Raw genomic sequence first — 22,470 nt, forward strand, 5'->3', positions numbered from 1 at the left:
TCAGAAATGCGGACCCCTGCCCTCTGCGGCTATAAGGGATATTAAGATTTCAATGCCCATAACCCCTTGTGGAGTGGTACCATGCTTACTGGCCGAGGCAGAGATATCGAAACTTTACTGTCGCAATTCTACCTCTGCCTCTTAAATACTGGGGCTGCCACATATTTCAGTGTGACTCATGGTAGTTACTAGGCCATTGATTTATCAATTAATCAGTCATCTATCCACTGGAGAGCACGTGACGACCTGTGTGTAGTGACCACTTCCCCATCTTCCTGTCACTGCCCCAGCGCTAGGCACACGGACACCTGCCCAGATAGGCTTTGAACAAGGTAGACTAGGGAACTTTCACCTCTGCTGTCGCCGCTGAATCTCCCCCACATGGTAACATCGATGTGATAGTTGAGCAGGTGACTAGCACAATTGTTTCTGCTGCAGAAAACGCGATCCCTCGCTCTTTAGGATGCCCGAGGCATAAGGCAGTCCCTTGGTGGTCGCCGGTAATCGCTGAAGCAATTAGGGAGCGGCGGCGAAATCTGCAGTGGCATAAGCGGGACCCTTCCCTGGAGCACCTCATAGTAGCCTTTAAACGGTTCCGTGCCCGTGTCCTCTCCTTATCAAACAACGGAAGGAGGAGTGTTGGGAAAGATACATCTCCACTATTGGGTGCCACACATCACCTTCCCAAGTCTGGGCAAAGATCAAACGTCTTTTCAGGTACCAGGCCACAACAGCTGTCCCCGGTGTTGCCATAAATGGCGAGCCATGTACAAACGCAATTGCACTTTGCTCAAGCCTCTGCATCGGAGTTTTACCACCCAGTCTTTCGCACACCCAAACGGCAGCTGGAAAGGAACGTCCTCTCATTCACCACACGCTGCAGAAAATCCTATAACACCCCATTTACAGAGTGGGAGCTCCTCAGTGCCCTTGCACATTGCCCCGACACAGCTCCTGGGCCTGATCGCATCCACAGCCAGATGATTAAACATCTCTCATCTGACCACAAGCGACATCTTCCTGTCATCTTTGCTCTGGTGCGATGGCGTCTTTCCATCGCAGTGGCGGGAGAGCACCATCATTCCAGTGCTCGAACCCGGTAAAAACCCGCTTGATGTGGATAGCTACTGGCCCATCAGCCCCACCAACGTTCTTTGTCAGCTGTTGGAAGGTATGGTATGTGGGCGGTTGGGTTGGGTCCTGTAGTCACGTGGGTTGCTGGCTCCATGTCAGGGCGGCTTCCACCACGGTCGCTCTACCACTGATAATCTTGTGTCCATCGAGTCTGCCATCCGAACAGCCTTTTCTAGATGGCAACACTTTATTGCCTTCTTTTTTACTTACGTAAAGCATACGACATGACTTGGTGACATCACCTCCTTGCCACATTGTATGAGTTGGGTCTCTGGCGACCACTCCCAGTTTTTATCCAAAACTTCCTGTCGCTTCGTACTTTCAGTGTCCAAGTTGGTGCCCCCCCCCTCCCCCCATAGTTTCACTCATATACAGGAGAATGGTGTCCCACAGTGCTCTGTATTGAGTGCCTCTGTGTTTTTAGTGGCCATTAACGGTCTAGCAGCAGCTGTCGGGCCCTGTGACTCACCTCCTCTGTATGCAGACGACTTTTGCATTTCATACTGCTGCTCCAGTACTGTTGTTGCTGAGCGGTGCCTCCAGGGAGCCATCCACAAGGTGCAGTCATGGGCTCTATCCCACGCCTTGCAGTTTTCAGCTGCAAAGCCATGCGTCATGCACTTCTGTCGACGTCATACCGTTCATCTGGAACCCGCACTTTACCTTAATAACGATCCATTCACTGTAGTGGAGACATATCAATTTCTAGGACTGGTTTTAGACACTCGATTGACTTGGCTCCGTCATCTTTGTCAGCATAAGCAGAAGTGAGTGTGGTTTATGGTTCGGTAGCACCTTCAGCATTGCATTTATTCGACCCTGTGCACTCCTGTTGGGTTCGATTAGTGACGGGAGCTTTTAAGACGATTCCGGTGGCCAGCCTACTGGTGGAGGCTGGTGTTCCTCCACTGCAGGTCAGATGTGTGCAACTGCTTGCCAGTTATGCACCACACATTCATAGTTCCCCTGACCATCCAAATTACCGTCTCCTTTTCCCACCTGCAGCAGTCCATCTCCCTCATTGGCGGCCCAGATCGGGGCTAACGATTGCGTTCGCATACAGTCCCTTCTCTGCGAACTGGAGTCCTTCCCTTTACCACTTCTACTTGTGGTCCGTTCACATACGCCTCCATAGTGTACACCTCAGCCACAGCTTCATCTGGACCTTTTGCGTGGCCCTAAGGACTCCGTTAATCCCGCCGCTCTCCGCTGTCACTTCCTCTCAATTCTTGACGTGTTCCGGAGCTCTGAAGTGGTGTACACCGACAACTCAATGACTGATTGTCACGTAGGCTTCGCATATGTTCATGGAGGACATATTGTGGAGCCCTCCTTGCTAGTTGGCTGCAGTGTTTTCACTGCAGAGCTGGCGGCAGCTATCTCGTGCTCTTGAGTACATCCGGTCATGCCCTGGCGAGTCATTTCTCCTGTGTACTGACTCGCTGAGCAGCCTACAAGCTATCGACCAGTGCTACCCTCGCCACCCTCTGGTAGTGTCCATTCAGGAGTCCATCTATGCCCTGGAACAGTCCCGGCGTTCCGTGGTGTTCTTGTGGACCCTAGGACACGTCAGAATCCCTGGAAACGAACTTGCCGACAGGCTGGCCAAACAGGTGACTGGGAAACCGCTTCTGGAGATAGAACTCGGGTCAGCTTCGGAGATGCCTGTCTTACACCGCAGGGTTTTCTGGCTTTGGGAGACAGAATGGCTTAACAGCGCGCACAGCAAAGTGCGTGTCATTTAGGAGACTATGAATGTGTGGAAGTCTTCCATGCAGGCCTCTCGCAGGGAATCGGTTGTCCTCTGCCGGTTCCGCATCGGGCGTATGTGGCTAACGCATGGTTACCTACTCAGTTGTGAGGACCCACCTCAGTGTCGCTGTGGCTCCCAAATGACAGTCGTCCGCCTCCTGCTGGTCTGACCACTTTTAGGCACTCTGGGGCAGACTTTTAACTTTCCCAGCACCCTGCCTTCGGTGTTCGGCGACAATGCCTCCACAGCAGCTTTAGTTTTACGTTTTATCCATGAGAGTGGGTTTTATACTTCTGTTTAGGTTTTAGCAGATGTCCTTTGTCCCTCTGTGTCCTCCACCATAGTGGTTTTAGGGTGGAGATTTTAATGTGTTGCAGAGTGGCTGGCTTTCCCTTTTTATTCTCGTGGTTGGCCAGCCACTGTAATCTGCTTTCATGTTTTACTCTCTTCTGTTTCTAGTTTCTCTCTGTTGTTTTCTTGTCCTCTTTTGTTCATTTTAGTGTTCGTTGCCTTCCCTTCGCTCTTGTGGCTTTTCCTTTCTTTCCGTTTTGTGTTATGTGTTTCGTCCATTTTATTCTCACGCTTGGGGCATTGTTTTATTAGGAACAAGGGACCGATGACCTCGTAGTTTGGTCCCTTCTCCCGCCTTTAAACAAACCAACCAACTAATCAAATACACTAATGGTCCCACTGAGCCCTTCACAGACCAAAAGTACCCTCCTAGCATTGTACAGAAACACATCTGTCTCTCCAGTCACCTACCGCCCCTATATACCCACTGTCTGCCCAGAAAGCAGCAATTCCATGATTGTCAAAAGTTCTGGAAACCAGGGAATTTCAAACACGACAAGGAAACATTAGGGCAATTTGGGGGGGGGGGGGGGGGAGGGGGGGGGAAACTCTGGAAAAATATCATTTTTAGCTTGGTAGATGAAAAGGTTTGTTTCCTGAGGTGTTGTGCATTGTCGCTGGCTGGGTGCAGGTGAGTACATGTGCCAGTTCCCTATTTCCTCACTTCTATTGCTTCTCACCTTCCTTCCACTCTCCTCAGCTTGCAATCGGTGCTGCCATCACTACTTGCCACTAGCTTAGCAGCTGCTGACGAGAGGCAAGGAGGCATGAGGAGTGGTTTGTTGGGAGAGTCTCGGAGACTAAAGACGCAGCGGCTGGAGATGGCGGTCATGTGTGCATGGGTTGTGTCAGAGTGATTGTGTGAATGTGTGTGCGCTCTCATTTTCTGACAAAAGCTACAGTTGGAAATTTAGTTGAGAGTGTGATTGTCTTTTCTACTTGCCTGTCTGTGGCTCAGGAATCATATTTACCGTGAGTTGCTACCTATCCTCATTATTATGGCTTCTCAGAGTATTTGAACAAGTTACGTTACATGGATTGATCACCATGGTCTCATTTCATCAACATGCGGTCTGTGGGTCGTGAATGTCTGGCCACACTAGTGGATTTCCACGACGGGCCAAAACCAGAGGTAGTTTATATGATATAAAGTGTGGATGATAAGAAGAAAATTGTGTCAGTCGCTGGCGGTTTGTATGCTATGTACTTATACATTTCTCGAAAGAAAAATAGCACAATACCTGTAAAATAATAAATGTAACACAGTGGGTAATAACCGACGATAACTAACATAGTAGAACCAACATTTTATTGGCGATCACCTACAGTGTTGGTTTACACAATTCTTACCTGCCTTATACACTTTTTTTTCAAGGGGCCTACCTTTCTTTTTAGGCTGTTTTTGAAATCAGTGGAGGTATTTTAAATCCGGCTTGCAGCTCCAAGGAAACCCATATTTTTGTCACGAAATGGCTTTTGTTTTGTTGAAATAAAATAACATCAGTGTTCGTAATGAAACAAACATACCATTTGGCTAGCTTTCTCCATCGAAAAACAGTTCATTTCTGTGGGATGCTGCCCATTCGTGGCTTATAGGGTGCATAGGAAGCTGTTTCCTCAATTAGCTAGACAACATACAAGCAAATTATATTAACGGAGTTTATTACAGTAATTGAATTGACAATAATTAGATAGTGTCGCAAGCAATTGGCAACATGCAAATCATCAGTGTCTAGTCGGCGTTCTATTGGCTGACGTCATCTCATAGCCCTCTCCACTGTATCGTTCTTGATCTTTGTACTGGCGCTTGTCATTACACCGGAACTATTACTAAAGATGTTGATGTTAGTACTTAAGATTTTTGCTCACATCAGGAAACACCATCTGCTTGCAATTCTTTTTAGATATTTCCTCATTTGCACTATTGTCTCTTGTACCGCAGCTGCAAAGACAGATTGTCAACTTATGCCGTAACGTACCCTTGGGGTCTCAAAATTTGTCAGGGAAAAATGCTAATAATCATCTGAAAAGCAGGTAAATATCAGGGAGTTTCACTTGGGGAAACTTGCAGCAACCCTCACTTCCCTCGTACTTCAGTACCACCCAGGACTGAAGCAACTGAACTGAAATGAACTGAACCAGTTCTGTGCTTGGGTTTTGGCAACCTCTCATCCTGCCATGAAATGAGGAATATCTTACTCGCTATCCTTCCCACCCCTCGCAGTGTTATTCCGCCGCCCACCAACCTAAGGAATATCCTTTTCCATCCATACTCCTCCCTAACTCTGTTGTGCCGTGAGAATTTTGGGGTAAGGTCTAGAGACACTCGTATTTCACCATCTCGAACACACAAGATCGACACAGCTGTCTGTCCTGAGAAGATAGGCTGCACACAATACGTAAATCGCCCGCGAGAGGTGTGCAAGTCTTGCACTCTAGTACCACACAGTCTCAGGTTGTCAGGAAAACATTAGAACTGTCCTGCCCATTGCCTAGTGGGTCATATCCCTTCAATAGAGCTAGATACTAGACCTGTCCCATCCACCACCACCACCACCACCACCACACAACATTCTGGTCACAGGCACCTCCTATCCCATCAAAGGCCGGGCTCCCCGGGGAAGCAACCGTGTGATCCACAAACTAACAGCACCCACAGTGGTACTTTCTACATGGGCATGACAACTAACATGCTATCTGTTCACATGAATGGCCACCAACAAAATATGGCCAAGGCACAGCTGGATCACACAGTTGCTAAACATGCTGCCCAACACAGCATGCTTCACTTCAGTGATTGATTCCCAGCCTGACACATCTGGATCTGTCCTACAGATACCAGCTTTTCTGAATTGCACAGATTGAAACTCTCCTTGCAATGTATCTTATGCTCCCTTGACTCCCAGGTGTCAACCTTTGCTATTCCCTGTTCTACCCTTACATAGTCCCTTATTCCCTTCCCTGCTCCCACTCCAGTACAACACATCATCCTATTCCGCCAACGCACTCACAAGACCCTTTCCCTTTCTCTCATTGTCTGCTCCCCATGTCACCTCAAACGTCTTGACTGCACCTAGCAGAGCAGCCCTACCCTGCCACCAACATGTCCCTGTGTGTTGCTACAAGCAGCACTACACCCCACCCTGCTCTCCCCCTTCCTCCCATGCCGCCTCCTATCCCAACTATTCATACAAGACAGCTACTCCCATAAGGTGCAGTTACAACTCAGTCTGGCCACAGCAGCTAGAGACAGTAGCCATATTTGTGAGAGTTGTGCTTGTATGAATGTGTGTGTGTGTGTGTGTGTTTGTTTTTCTACTTTAGGAGGAGGCCATTTGGGCAAAAGCTAAAATTTATAGCAGTATTTTGATTGTGCTTGCCTACAATTCAATATCCCCTCTGTATGCTGAGTGGCAATCTACCTTTCCCATACTATTGTTGTTATTCCACCCTTTACTTTCCACGAAACTTTGATGAAGATTAAATGATATTGTGATATGTTACCATTCATAAAATGGTTATGATGTGGATGAGGATGAAGATGAAGATGAAGTCCAATACTCTGTGACAGAGCATAGGGGAATGATGCAGGAGACCGGCACCGCCATACTGGGCAAGGTCCTAGTGGAGGTGATTTGCCATTGCCTTCTTCCAACCGTAATGGGGATGAATGATGATGACAACACCACCCAGTCATCTCGAGGCTGGGAATCGAACACGGGACCCCGTGCTCGGGAAGCGAGAGCGCTACCGCAAGACCATGAGCAGCGGACAATGTTTATGGTGCAAGAAAAATTATGTTACTTATGTTTCTATGACTATCGTCCTAAAAAAATGTAAAACATATAACAGTAAATAAATTAGTTGATGTCTGTGGCATACTGAATGGGAAATCAGTTACTGAATGGGAAATCAGCTGTTGTATCCCTTAGTCATTATTTCATATACAAAGTAATGAAAGCAGTTCCCTGCTGTTATCTAAAGTGTAAGAGGAGCAATAAAAAGAAAAAAAAGAGAAGGAAAAAAAAAGGCAGAGTGCTTGCTACGTACCGTAAAGAAGACACGTTAAGTTACAGACAAGCACAATTACCATATTTACTCAAATCTAAGCCGCACTTTTCTTCCGGTTTTTGTAATCCAAAAAACCGCCTGCGGCTTAGAATCGAGTGCAAAGTAAGCAGAAGTTCTGAAATATGTTGATAGGTGCCGCCACAACTAACTTCTGCCATCAAATATATATGTAGCGCTACACAGGCATGCTTTGCAGGCACAAAGATAAATACTGGTGCCAAAACCTCTGTGTCAGTAAATAAATTAAAAGAAAAGTGGAAGATGAGCTTTTTCCTCCGCCCCGAATTTAGACTACTGCATTTTCATACATTATCCAACGAAGTAAATACAAATTCCATATTGTTCATCTTCGAATGTAGCAGCATTTCAATGTACTACGAAAATCCGACTGGCAAGACTGTTTGCGATGTTTGTCAGTATGGCCAATTCTACGTTCTGAATTTTTTCCTACCTGTGAGAAGAGATAGTTGCTAATGGGAACTTTTATGAATTGAGAATCACATGCAGTATTCTCTTCACCATAAGAATAATACGAATATAAACATTTTGCCATGTATTCTTTCGTGTTTGCTGCTATCTCATTTTTAATGCGACAAACAATGCATGACACAGTACAGTAATGCATTTTCAGCTTAGAGTGACATAAACACCTGTAACAAAGAGAACGGCACTTACCAGATCAAAGAAAAATAAGCAATCAATTCAAACCAGACGAAGCACGTGAAAAACGAAGGGTATCCGTATAAATACGGACGGAGCGCCTGACACATAGCAATGGCTACCTGGTAAAACTTACATCTACATCTACATGATTACTCCGCAATTCACATTTAAGTGCTTGGCAGAGGGTTCATCGAACCACAATCATACTATCTCCCTACCATTCCACTCCCGAACAGTGCGCGGGAAAAACGAACACCTAAACCTTTCTGTTTGAGCTCTGATTTCTCTTATTTTAGTTTGATGATCATTCCTACCTATGGAGGTTGGGCTCAACAAAATATTTTCGCAATCGGAAGAGAAAGTTGGTGACTGAAATTTCATAAGTAGATCTCGCCGCGCCGAAAAACGTCTTTGCTTTAATGACTTCCATTGTAACTCGCGTATCATATCTGCTACACACTCTCCCCTATTACGTGATAATACAAAACGAGCTACCCTTTTTTTGCACCCTTTCGATGTCCTCCGTCAAATCCACCTGGTAAGGATCCCACACCGCGCAGCAATATTCTAACAGAGGACGAACGAGTGTAGTGTAAGCTGTCTCTTTAGTGGACTTGTTGCATCTTCAAAGTGTCCTGCCAATGAAATGCAACCTTTGGCTCGCCTTCCCCACAGTATTATCTATGTGGTCTTTCCAACTGAAGTTGTTCGTAATTTTTACACCCAGGTACTTAGTTGAATTGACAGCCTTGAGAATTGTGCTATTTATCGAGTAATCGAATTCCAGCGGATTTATTTTGGAATTCATGTGGATCACCTCACACTTTTCATTATTTAGCGTCAACTGCCACCTGCCACACCATACAGCAATCTTTTCTAAATCGCTTTGCAACTGATACTGGTCTTCGGATGACCTTACTAGACGGTAAATTACAGCATCACCTGCGAACAACCTAAGAGAACTGCTCAGATTGCCACCCAGGTCATTTATATAGATCAGGAACAGCAGAGGTCCCAGGACTCTTCCTTGGGGAACACCTGATATCACTTCAGTTTTACTCGATGATTTGCCGTCTATTACTACTGCTAAACTTACAGCTGGAACCAAACTACTGTAGCTGTATCGTCATTCATTTGACCTAAATTCTGTGTCATATTACAGTGGACTAACTTTGATTCGATTTGGAGCTGCGGCCTAAAACTTTTCTCTCCCCTTGAATTTAGAGTCTCAGATTTCAGGTGCGGCTTAGATTCGGGAAATTTTTTTTCCCTTTATTTCGAGTCTCATTTTTCAGGTGCGGCTTAAATTCGAATAAATACGGTAAGACACTTACGTAAAGGTTTCGGCCACAGCCACCATCAGTAAAAGAGAGATACACCCCATACATACGCACAAGCAGGCGCACCTCACGCACACACGACCGCCAACTCCAGCATCTCGTGCCGGAATGCCCTACCATCCATTCCAGGCCAAGATACTGGATTTGGGGGTCAAATGTGCATGAGATGTGCTTGCTTGTGTGTATGAATGGTGTGTGCCTCTCGTGTACTGATGAAGGCTGTGGCTGAAAGCTTTATGTAAGTATCTTTTAATTGCGCTTGTCTGTAACTTAACGTGTCTTCTTTACAGTATGTAGCAATCTGTCTTTCCCTACATTGTTGATATTTCTACCTGGAGTTTCCATTGTCTGAAGAGAAAGCAGAATATCTTCTATTTGTCCTGTTTGTTACAGTTCCCAGACACATGAGGATATGTTTCATGAGTGTGTGTTGAGCAATCTCCTTTCTAGACTGATGACAGTTTCTATCCTACCTAAGTGTGAGCCTGTGTGTACAGGTATGAAATGGAAAGGTCGAATTGTTACACCAGGTGACTTCAGCAATGACTCATAGATATTGTAGTTATAAAATACTACTGTTCAGCATTTTGTGAAATGCACGTGATATGGTCCTTCTAACAACAGATGACAAGAGAGCAAAGATAATGCCGACTGGAAAAATATTAGAATATGTGCAAAGCTTTAAATACCTAGGAAGCAGGTAGAATCCAAATGGAAGAGCAGCACAGAAATTAAAACCAGTATATCAGTGGTGAGAGCCATTTTGTAAGAAAAGCAGAATTTTCTGCAGCAGTATGGAAAACTATTTCAGGGAAGACCAGTAAAAAGTTGTGTGTGAAGTGTTGTCCTGCGTGTAGTAAAATGTTGTATGTGAAGTGTTGTCCTGCGTGGTGTCGATGCATTGATGTCGAGGAAGAAAGATGAGCAAGGATGGAGACGTTAGAGATGTGGACATGGCAGAGAATGGAAAGAATAAGTTGGATTAATAGAGTGAAAAACGAGGAGGAACTGAGAAGATTGGTAGAGCACAGTCAGTTATTGAATGAATAAAAAGAAGGAAAAGAAACTGGATTAAACATATATTAATAATATTGTGGCATTTGCCGGTCTGCCACCAGTGACACGTCAGAGCAATTTTCCAGATCTACCTTCTCCTCCTTTCACAGCAGTCAGTCTTTCCACTAGCTCTTCGGATTTGCTGTCCTCTTTATCCTCCTCAAAATTCTTGGTAATTGACTGATCCCCCTTATGCTCTCCCGTTACTGTCCAGAAAGCATCATTAATTGTCTCCAGTATTTCTTCCACCATTTTCTGATGTCCCTTCTGGAATCCTTCCTTATCCATGTCCTTTCCTTCTTCTATTCAACATTCATCATCAGTTTTATTGTACATACAGTATATCAGGTGCATCATTTTCACATAAACCATCAGTAAATTTAACTGTGCTGCACTGTTTACTTACTTACCATATACAGGATGTTACAAAAAGGCATGGCCAAACTTTCAGGAAACATTCCTCACATACAAAGAAAGAAAATATGTTATGTGGACATGTGTCCAGAAACGCTTACTTTCCATTCATTTTATTACTTCTCTTCAAATCACATTAATCATGGAAGGGAAACACACACCAACAGAACGTACCAGCGTGACTTCAAACACATTGTTACAGGACATGTTCAAAATGTCCTCCTTTAGCGAGGATACATGCATCCACCCTCCGTCGCATGGAATCCCTGATGCGCTGATGCAGTCCTGGAGAATGGCGTATTGTATCACAGCCGTCCACAATATGAGCACGAAGAGTCTCTACATTTGGTACCGGGGTTGCGTAGACAAGAGCTTTCAAATGCCCCCGTAAATGAAAGTCAAGAGGGTTGAGGTCAGGAGAGCGTGGAGGCCATGGAATTGGTCCGCCTCTACCAATCCATCAGTCACCAGATCTGTTGTTGAGAAGCGTACGAACACTTCGACTGAAATGTGCAGGAGCTCCATTGTGCATGAACCACATGTTGTGTACTACTTGTAAAGGCACATGTTCTAGCAGCACAGGTAGAGTATCCCATATGAAATCATGGTAACGTGCTCCATTGAGCGTAGGTGGAAGAACATGGGGGCCCAATCAAGACACACCAACAATGCCTGCCCAAACGTTCACAGAAAATCTGTGTTGATGACGTGATTGCACAATTGTGTGCGGATTCTCGTCAGCCCACACATGTTGCTTGTGAAAATTTACAATTTGATCACGTTGGAATGAAGCCTCATCCGTAAAGAGAAAATTTGCACTGAAATGAGGATTGACACATTGTTGGATGAACCATTCACAGAAGTGTACCCGTGGAGGCCAATCAGCTGCTGATAGTGCCTGCACACGCTGTACATGGTATAGAAACAACTGGTTCTCCCGTAGCACTCTCCATACAGTGACGTGGTCAACGTTACCTTGTACAGCAGGAACTTCTCTGACGCTGACATTAAGGTTACCGTCAACTGCACGAAGAATTGCCTCGTCCATTGCAGGTGTCCTCGTTGTTCTAGGTCTTCCCCAGTCACGAGTCATAGGCTGGAATGTTCCGTGCTCCCTAAGACGCCGATCAATTGCTGCGAACGCCTTCCTGTCGGGACACCTTCGTTCTGGAAATTTGTCTCGATACAAACGTACCGCGCCACGGCTATTGCCCCATGCTAATCCATACATCAAATGGGTATCTGGCAACTCCGCATTTGTCAACATTGCACTGACTGAAAAACCACGTTCGTGATGAACACTAACCTGTAGATGCTACGTACTGATGTGCTTGATGCTAGTACTGTAGAGCAATGAGTCGCATGTCAACACAAGCACTGAAGTCAACATTACCTTCCTTCAATTGGGCCAACTGGCAGTGAATCGAGGAAGTATAGTACATACTGACGAAACTAAAATGAGCTCTAAAATGGAAATTAAGCGTTTCCGGACACATGTCCACATAAATATTTTCTTCATTTGTGTGTGAGGAATGTTTCCTGAAAGTTTGGCCGTACCTTTTTGTAACACCCTGTGTATGCGAATAATCTGCGCATATTTTTTTCTGAAATTTAAGTACAAAAAACTGGGATGCCTTCATTAATTGTAATTAAGTTGGTACTGCTTCACCTCCAACAGTAGATCCCGTTACACATAGTGTTGTTGCAGCCCCAGTCTGTGATGCATCAGTTGCACATTAGAAGTGAAGTATTAACTAACTTGTTAATCATGGCTACTTTTCATTATCCTTGTACACAGCCAAAGGAAAAAGATATTGGAGAAGCAGAGAACATTAGAAGCTGTACAGCAGAAATAAAGTACGATGTGAGAGATGGTTGTATCCCAAATGGTGAAAAAACAAAACGTGCCTTCAAGAAATGAATGGTAATTGCTGGGCATTTCGCTGCCAAAAAGTGAAGCATCTGGACTGGGAAAAAAAATGATCTGCAATTGTGTCAATGAGAAGTGACATACGGATGTGTGGTGACTAGCGAAATGTACCAACACAAAGCATTGGCCTTAGCCAAAGAACTAGGCATCACCGGCTTCAAAGCTAGCTGGGGCTGGCTGTCAAGTTTTTCAGTTGATATGAATTAGGATTCCAGAGGAAAACTACAGTCACTCAATGACTTCCAGGCTGTTATGAGAAAAAAGTAGTGATTTTTCATCGCTATGTGATAAACTTTCACTGCAGACATTCCCATATATTATTGCAGATAGGTAATGTGGATCAAATGTCAGTCTATTTAGAGATGCTACTTGATGACGCTGAATAGGGAAGTGGAATCCAGTGTCATGTTGAGAACTGGTGGCAATGAGAAGTAAAGGTGTACAGTGATGTTGTGTGTAACTGGCAATGACTGAAAGACACCACCTTATGTGATGCTTAAAAGGAAAACTGATCAAAATATCGGTGAAAGGCATATTGGTGAGAGCGAATCTGAAAGGATGCATGAACAGGAACCTTGTGGTTGACTCCATGGCGTACGTTTGACAGTGTCACCCTGGTGCATTACTGAATTTGCATAATATGTTGGTCCTCGACAGCTTCCACGGACATACAACTGAGGAAGTGTGAGACGAGTTACAAAAAAGGAAACGGCTGGATTTGTCCCAATTTGTGAGTGTGTGAAATGTGCATGGGACTTCATTTGACTACCAATGACGGAAAAATTCTTAAAAAAATACCTCAAATTCACTGGAATGAACCCATGTCAGAAGGTGGATGGAATTGCATCCATGTTTAATGGGGCTGCAAGGCAAGCAATCTGTCACTCCACAGTGGTACAGCTACTGAAAGAGGGTATTCTCTTTCTCCAACGACAAGTACAAGATGACTAATAGGAGTCTTTTTATTTGGTCACGACTTTACCTGGGTATTCTGGCTGTTTTTTGGGCTTCTGAAAGCTTATGCTTTTTCCGCTCTCCTCCCATCACACCACCACCACCATTCTTTTTGGCTTTTTTAAATTCTGGTCCCCATTTTGGGTTTTCTCTCCACTTTCCAAATTTTACAGAAGTGCGGGCCATTTGGGGAAGGACGCCTTACTGTGGTGAGCCTACCCACTTCAGAGTACTGGAACGGCTGCTGTGCTACGTACTCTTTGTCTTGGCAAGGTGGTGTCCACAGGGAGAGCCTCCAGTCAGAGTGAGTGGCATCAGGGCAGCTGATCTGCAAAGAAACGAATTAAACTTAATGGTTGCCGTGCCAACATGACAATCTGAACATTCAAGAACAGTGATTTTAATGTGGAGGTTTACGATCCTGTGGCATTTCTGTATTTGACCATGTGTCAAAACAAGAGTCAAGTAAGAGGAAAAGGAAATGGACAGTTTGTCGAGTTCTTGGTTTGTTCACGAACTGATGGCGGATCTTTCACTACAATAAACCCACTGTTTTTTGTTGAAAATATTGAATGCCGGTTTGGGGAGGAAGCAGCAATACACACTATGAGAAGTGGATCTTTGCTGATCAAAACATTGCATGCCAACCAATCAGAGGCTTGTATCAAGATAGAAGATATGCCAGTCAACATTTCTCCTCACAACAAGCTCATCAGAATTAAAGGCATTATCTTCCATTAGGACGTAACTCATGAGGAGCTGCGCACTAATCTAATGCATCATAAGATTCCATTTTGTTCAGCGCATCCAGAAGGGATCCAAGGATAGTAGAGTTGCCGTTGACGGCAACATTTTAGCTGAGTGGGTTAAGGTCATGGTTTATTGGTGTGATGTCAAGCCTCCTCGTATGATGAGATAAAAGAAATTATTTAGGTAGTGAAGGGAGATGAAAATTTAATAGTCGTGGGTGACTAGAATTTGAGAGTAGGAAAAGGGAGAGAAGGAAACATGGTGGGTGAACATGGATTGGGGGAGAGAAATGAAAGAGGAAGCCGTATGGTAGAATGTTGCACATACAATAACTTAATCATAGCTAACACTTGGTTCAAGAATCATAAAAGAAGGTTGTATACATGGAAGAACCCTGGAGATATTAGAAGGTATCAGGTAGATTATATAATGGTAAGACAGAGATTTAGGAACCGGGTTTTAAATTGTAAGACATTTCCAGGGGCAGATGTGGACTCTGACCACAATCTATTGGTTATGAACTGTAGATTAGAACTGAAGAAACTGCAAAAAGGTGGGAATTTAAGGAGATGGGACCTGGATAAGCTCAAAGAACCAGAGGTTGTACACAGTTTCAGGGAGAGCATAAGGGAACAATTGACAGGAATGGGGGAAAGAAATACAGTAGAAGAAGAATGGGTAGCTCTGAGGGATGAAGTAGTGAAGGCAGCAGAGGATCAAGTAGGTATAAAGACAAGGGCTAGTAGAAATCCTTGGGTAACAGAAGAAATATTGAATTTAATTGATGAAAGGAGAAAATATAAAAACGCAGTAAATGAAGCAGGCAAAAGGGAATACAAACATCTCAAAAATGAGATGGACAGGAGTGCAAAATGGCTAAGCAGGGATGGCTAGAGGACAAATGTAAGGATGTTGAGGCTTATCTCACTAGGGGTAAGATAGATACTGCCTACAGGGAAATTAAAGTAACCTTTGGAGAAAAGAGTGCCACTAACCTTTGGAGAAAAGAGAGCCACTTGTATGAATATCAAGAGCTCAGATGGAAACCCAGTTCTAAGCAAAGAAGGGAAAGCAGAAAGGTGGAAGGACTATATAGAGGGTCTATACAAGGGCGATGTACTTGAGGACAATATTATGGAAATGGAAGAGGATGTAGATGAAATGGGAGATACGATACTGCGTGAAGAGTTTGACAGAGCACTGAAAGACCTGAGTCGAAAAGAGGCCCCGGGAGTAGACAACATTCCATTGGAACTACTGACAGCCTTGGAAGAGCCAGTCCTGACAAAACTCTACCATCTGGTGAGCAAGATGTATGAGACAGGCGAAGTACCCTCAGACTTCAAGAATAATATAATAATTCCAATCCCAAAGAAAGCAGGTGTTGACAGATGTGAAAATTACCGAACTATCAGTTTAATAAGTCACAGCTGCAAAATACTAACATGAATTCTTTACAGACGAATGGAAAAACTGGCAGAAGCCGACCTCGGCAAAGATCAGTTTGGATTCCACAGAAATGTTGGAACACGTGAGGCAATACTGACCCTATGGCTTATGTTAAAAAATAGATTAAGGAAAGGCAAACCTACATTTCGAGCATTTGTAGAATTAGAGAAAGCTTTTGACAATGTTGACTGGAATACTCTCTTTCAAATTCTAAAGGTGGCAGGGGTAAAATACAGTGAGCGAAAGGCTATTTACAATTTGTACAGAAAGCAGATGGCAGTTACAAGAGTCAAGGGGCATGAAAGGGAAGCAGTGGTTGGGAACGGAGTGAGACAGGGTTGTAGGTTGTAGCCTCTCCCCGATGTTATTCAGTCTGTATATTGAGCAAGCAGTGAAGGATACAAAAGAAAAATTAGGAGTAGGTATTAAAATCCATGGAGAAGAAATAAAAACTTTGAAGTTTGCCAATGACATTGTAATTCTGTCAGATACAGCAAAGGACTTGGAAGAGCAGTTAAACGGAATGGACAGTGTCTTGAAAGGAGGATATAAGATGAACATCAACAAAAGCATAACGAGGATCATAGAATGTAGTCGAATTAAGTCGGGTGATGCTGAGGGAGTTAAGATTAGGAAATGAGACACTTAAAGTAGTAAAGGAGTTTTGCTATTTGGGGAGCAAAATAACTGATGATGGTCGAAGTAGAGAGGATATAAAATGTAGACTGGCAATGGCAAGGAAAGTGTTTCTGAAGAAGAGAAATTTGTTCACATCGAGTATAGATTGAAGTGTCAGGAAGAGTATTTGTATGGAGTGTAGCCATGTATGGAAGTGAAACATGGACAATAAATAGTTTGGACAAGAAGAGAATAGAAGCTTCCAAAATGTGGTGCTACAGAAGAATGCTGAAGATTAGATGGGTAGATCACGTAACTAATGAGGAGTTATTGAATAGGATTGGGGAGAAGAGAAGTTTGTGGTACAACTTGACTAGAAGAAGGGATCGGTTGTTAGGACATGTTCTGAGGCATCAGGGGATCGCCAATTTAGTACTGGAGGGCAGTGTGGAGGGTAAAAATTGTAGTGGGAGACCAAGAGATGAATACACTAAGCAGATTCAGAAGGATGTAGGTTGCAGTAAGTACTGGGAGATGAAGAAGCTTGCACAGGATATAGTAGCATGGAGAGCTGCATCAAACCAGTCTCAGGACTGAAGACGACAACAACAACAACAACAACAAAGGTGAAATCAAGTACTGGAAATCTGACTGCCTTTTCTTCGTGGTACACTGAATCCAGACAGAATCTGTTCATTGCGACTGTATTTCAGGATTTGATGAGATTTAACCTGGTATCCAGGATAATCGTGTGTGACATAGAGGTTAAAGAACTAAGAAATGAAATCTAAAACAGCTATTTGGAAACAGAGTAAACTTCTGCTAACAGGGAAGCCAGATACAAAAAGAATGAAAATAGTGATGAGTGAACGAGTAATTACTCACAGGTAAATATTGATAAAATGAGTAGTGCATTGAATGGATGTAAAAAGTGTTAAAATTCCATTAATGTGGAGGTCTCACACACAAAAATGTCTTATGTATTTACTACTTTAAACCAAAATTGTGGGAAAAAAAGCCTTACTCTTCTATGGGCTAACTTATCTGTCCAGAGTAATAGAAATATTGAGTCATTGAGAGGTACTTGAAAAAAGTGAAAACTTTACTAGCTTTCGAATACATGCCTTTTCGAGCTAAAGCATGCATGTGCTCGCTAGCTCTCTCTCTCTCTCTCTCTCTCTCTCTCTCTCTCTCTCTCTCTCTCTCTCTCTCTCTCTCTCTCTCTCTCTCTCTCTCTCACACACACACACACACACACACACACACACACACGAGGGGGGGGGGGGGGGGGGGGGGGCAATACACCCGCATTGTGCTGGCTCAATCTACAGTGCTCGGATTACAGTTCTATGGGTAGAATGTGGTGAGAGTGAGGTGGTGGAGGCAGGACTGGCTGGCGAAGGTCTGCTGACAGCTTGCAGGGGGTAGCCTAGTGTACAGAAGCCAAAGGAGGTGGATTAGGGGAAAAAAATTGTGTACTCAAAAATTTTTGTACAGTTGTGTCAAGAACTTACTAAAAATCCTGGCCATGGAGGGGGGGGGGGGGGGGGGAGGGGGATGTTGTTTAAAGGTCACATATTTGTTTTTCTTGGATGACTGTAAAGCCACTGCTTCTGCCAAAAATTTTCAAAAATTTTTCCCAGAATGAAATTAAGGTATATTAAATTCCTACAAAAAAATCCATTTAATTTTTTCTCTAAACCTAATAGTTTCCACAATGCAGGGGATGGAAAAATCACAGATTATTAAAAATGTGATTTTGATGGAATGAAATTAATGTTTATTGTTAAGTGAAGTGGGTTAAGAACAATTATTAAATGAGTATAGCACATTTAAATGCAGTAGAATTGTATTAGGGATATGTAATAAGTGTATCCACTCGGTACAGCCTGGTCTACAAGTGTCAGCAATTCATGAATGAAAGAGATTTATGCAGTCTACCAGGAACACAATTAATGGTGAGAGAAATGTGTAACTTTCTGGTCATCCATTAATGTGCATACAACACAGTGACACGGCATTACAATAAGCTGCCAACAATAGGCAGCAGTGAGGTGCCACATTTACCAGTCAAATATCTTTTCCACCAACACTACATGTTTATATAGTGAAGTTAATTTTAGTTTATTGAGTACTTATTTGCAGTTATCAAGTGAACTTTGGTAAAATACGTTGCCATAAAGAATGACAGAGAAGTGCTTAATTTAGAAGTGTGATGCCAGTTGCTATGTAGTGTTGTTGGGAAAGAAACTGGATTGGTAAATGTGGCACTTGTCTACCGTTGACAGTGTACTGGAAGCCGTGAAACCCTGTTGTAGGCATTTGGTCATGAATTAATGAATGATCAAAAAGATCAAAAGATTGGTGTGAATATGTATGATGGTATGTTCAAGTTTTCAGAAGTAATTTGCTGTAATGCATTGCTTGACTTCCACTGAAATGTCTGAAGTCCCATAACACTGGAGGTAACATGCTGCTATTGGAGAGAGAGCCGGTTTAAGCCTCTTCAGATGCTGGCGTAGCTGAGGCGGTGGTGAAGCATTAGGTAAAACTTTTGTTGTGAGAAGTAATCCAATCATTGATAGTGAAGACAACAAATGCGACATTGTCGAACACATATTGGTAACGTGTTATACTTGGGCAGGCTCTTAAGTGTTGTACACAGCTGACAGATCAAGCTGTTGAGCATTTTCACAGAATAATGCAAGCCAGTACTTGCTCAAGAAACTAAAAATAACTGCACTATACATACGAGCTCAGTGAAGTTATTTTGTCTACTCGTGTAAGAGCACTGGACATGAAATCTTGGAGAGGTATAGTCGATCTGCAGACTGAGAAGCGAGCAGTGCTAGTCTTAGGGCAAATTGCCTTTTCCAGAAGATGCTAAACTTACTGTACTGGATGATCAAGAATGAATTTCCGTTCTAACAGTTTGCAACAGTGTGCAGAAATTTACGTAGCTCTGTCCATATGTGTTTCTTGCATTACTGTTATTAGTAACCCATATCTGTATTCCATTTAGTGTTAACACACTTTTCAGAAAATAACACCCCAACGCATGTGCGAGTACTGCATAAGATGCGCTGTGAGAAAAGTGAAACATCCTGTAGTTATTTCTTATGGCGAGGTGGGGTAAAGAGAGTGGTGAGTTGCTTGTTCACTCGTCTTTTTGCAGATCTACGAAGGCGGGAAATGCACGACACATTAAAGTGAACTACCTTCACTTACAGTTGTACCCTGTACCCACTTCCCACTTTTCTCCAACCTGTTATGGCCCCCAGAACACAATTTATTCCTTAACATGGGTCTACTGGACCTAGATGTGGTACACACATTCAGTATTTATTGTTAATCCACATCATGTACAACTAACATTAATTTTACACCACTGACACTCTATTTGCAATAACCTGCGATTTTTTCATCCCTGCAATTTGGAAAAAGGTCAATAGAATCTTTTTTGTAGAAATTTAATGCAGTTCAATGTTACACTTAGAAACATATTTTGCTAGAAGCAGCACTGTAGAGTTATTCAGGAGAAATATAAAAATTTAAGTAGCCCACCTGCCCCCCCCCCCCCCCCCCCCCCCACACACACACACACACACACACACACACACACACACACACACACACACACACACACACACACACACACACAATGTGCGCGCGCACACACACACACACACACACACACACACACACACACACACACACACACAAAATCGGGAAGGTGATGATAGAGAGAGACACTAATATTACCTATAAACACATTAAAAGTAGACTAAAAATTTCACTTGTTGTACTCAAAAACTACCTGCAAATTACATAAATACTTCTGTGGTATTAGAAATCTAGTGGTAAATTCATTCAGAAAGAAGTAATTTTGAGCCTGGCTCTGGCTAGTGGCATCTGTGTGTGTTGGGCTGTAAATGGGAATTCTTTATGTTGACACTGTCACAAGAAAAAATAGCTCCAATCAGTGAGCAGTTTGAGGTCTTTGGTGAGTTAGCAATAACTTAATCACAGTTCTTCAGTTTTTGTTTTCTGGCCCTTTTGTGCAATGTTGAGTGCTGATATAATAAGGGAGAAGGCGTCCTCATCTGTAATTTAGCATCTTTTAAACTAAATAATGAAACACAAATTTAATTACTAATATTAGGCCATTATATACATATTCTCTCGTGCTTTCAGGACATTGGTTAACTGTGGTAGATGTGCTATGTTCTTATGTTTAATAATATTTAATTGCTCCCCTATTTTATAAGCAGTTTACAATTCTCATTCAAATTAAGATAGTGATTAACTGTTATGTACCAAGCAGCAGCAAGTGTAGAAACTAAATAGTTATGCCTACTTCTATTTTTATTTTGAAAATATTTTCCTTTCAGTTTTGTTATTATGTAGTATCTAATTTGGGTTTCAGGAACACCAGACACAGCTTTTGAATACTACTTTCCAGACCTTAATTTTAATTGGCCACGAACTGTGCTCTGTTCTCATCAACAGTCTAATCAACAGGTAAAGTTCATTCTTAATCTAAAAAGTGACTTGTTCTGCTGTGTTTGTCTACATGTGATTGAATACTTTTTCAGTAAAAATCACTGAAATTACCTTCATTTCATTTATGGTTATGATGAACCTCAGACAATTACAGCTTTTACTAATTGTTCTTGCGAATACACATTTTTACTGATTTTAAATTATGTTTTCAGCTATCTGAACGACAATGCATCAATTGATGCCATTAGCGGAAGGTTAAGGGATATTTGTCCCCATCTATATCGCAATGAAGATGCTGCATGTGCCAGAGTAAGTGCGTATGAGTAATTATAGAACTTTCCAGCAAATTCACCAACATTAAAATTAAAATAAAAATATAATCACGTATTTGTTTCACAAATGTTCTTCAAATAATACCAAAAATTAATAATGTTATATCTGTTGAATCAAGAACAGTTTAATACTAGCAATACAATAGCTGTATCCCTTACCTTTGGTAAAGTTTTTAATGCAAAGGAACAGTTAATCCTAACTGTACATCCTGTACAGTCAGCATCACAAATCTGATGGCTTTTGAATTTTGGAAGTAAGAGCAATAGCGCTGAATAGTTCCTCCCAGCAGTTACTACTATTTGTGAAATATACACTGAAGTGACAGAAGTCTTGGGACAGCAATATCCACATACACAGATAGTGATAGTATCGCGCACACAAGGCACAAAAGGGCAGTGCATTGGCAGAGCTGTCATTGGTACCCAGGTGATTCACGTGGAAAGGTTTCTGACATAATTATGGCTGCACGGCGGGTATTAAGATGGTTGATTTGGCGGAGGAGACCAAACAGCAAGGTCATCGGCACCGGGTATTAAGATTCTGAAGGTGGGATGGTAGTCGGAGCTAGACACATGGGACATTCCATTTAAGAAATGCTTAGAATATTCAATATTCTGAGAGATCCACAGTGTCAAGAGTGGACCAAGAATACCAAACTCCAGGCATTACCTCTAACTACAAACAATGTAGTGGTTGGCAACTTTCACTTACTGACTGAGAGCTGCAGCACTTGTGTAAAGTTGTCAGTGCTAACAGACAAGCAACACTACATGGAAATTACAACAGAAAATAAGTGGAACGTACAACAAATGTATCGGTTATGACAGAGCTGTGAAATACGGTGTCAATGTGCCATGGCAGCAGGTGACCGATGCAAGTGCCTTTGCTAACAGCACGATGTCGCCTGCAGCACTTCTCCTGGGCTCGTGGTCATATTGGTTGGAGCCTAGATGACTGGAAAACAGTGGCCTGGTCAGATGACACAAGATTTCTGCCATTAAGAGCTGATAGTAGGGTTAGAGTATGCTGCGGACCCCACAAAGCCATGGACCCAAATTGTCAACAAGGCACGGTGTAAGCTTGTGATGACACCATAATGGTGTGGGCTGTGCTTACATGGAATAGATTGGATCCTCTCATCCAACTGAACC

The 22,470-nt window shown here is 43.0% G+C and overlaps 1 protein-coding gene across 1 annotated transcript in view; it reads left to right on the forward strand.

The window, feature by feature from the left end:
* The window catches only part of LOC124795542 (nuclear pore complex protein Nup155), a 258,190-nt gene that overhangs the window by 134,223 nt on the left and 101,497 nt on the right, over positions 1-22,470 (forward strand). Inside the window, 2 exon segments of the mRNA XM_047259615.1 lie at positions 20,910-21,004; positions 21,199-21,295. Of these exon segments, the coding sequence (XP_047115571.1) occupies positions 20,910-21,004; positions 21,199-21,295 (192 nt within the window).

This window comes from Schistocerca piceifrons, chromosome 4 (genome assembly GCF_021461385.2).
Source record: "Schistocerca piceifrons isolate TAMUIC-IGC-003096 chromosome 4, iqSchPice1.1, whole genome shotgun sequence".
Classification (NCBI taxonomy): Eukaryota; Metazoa; Arthropoda; class Insecta; order Orthoptera; family Acrididae; genus Schistocerca; species Schistocerca piceifrons.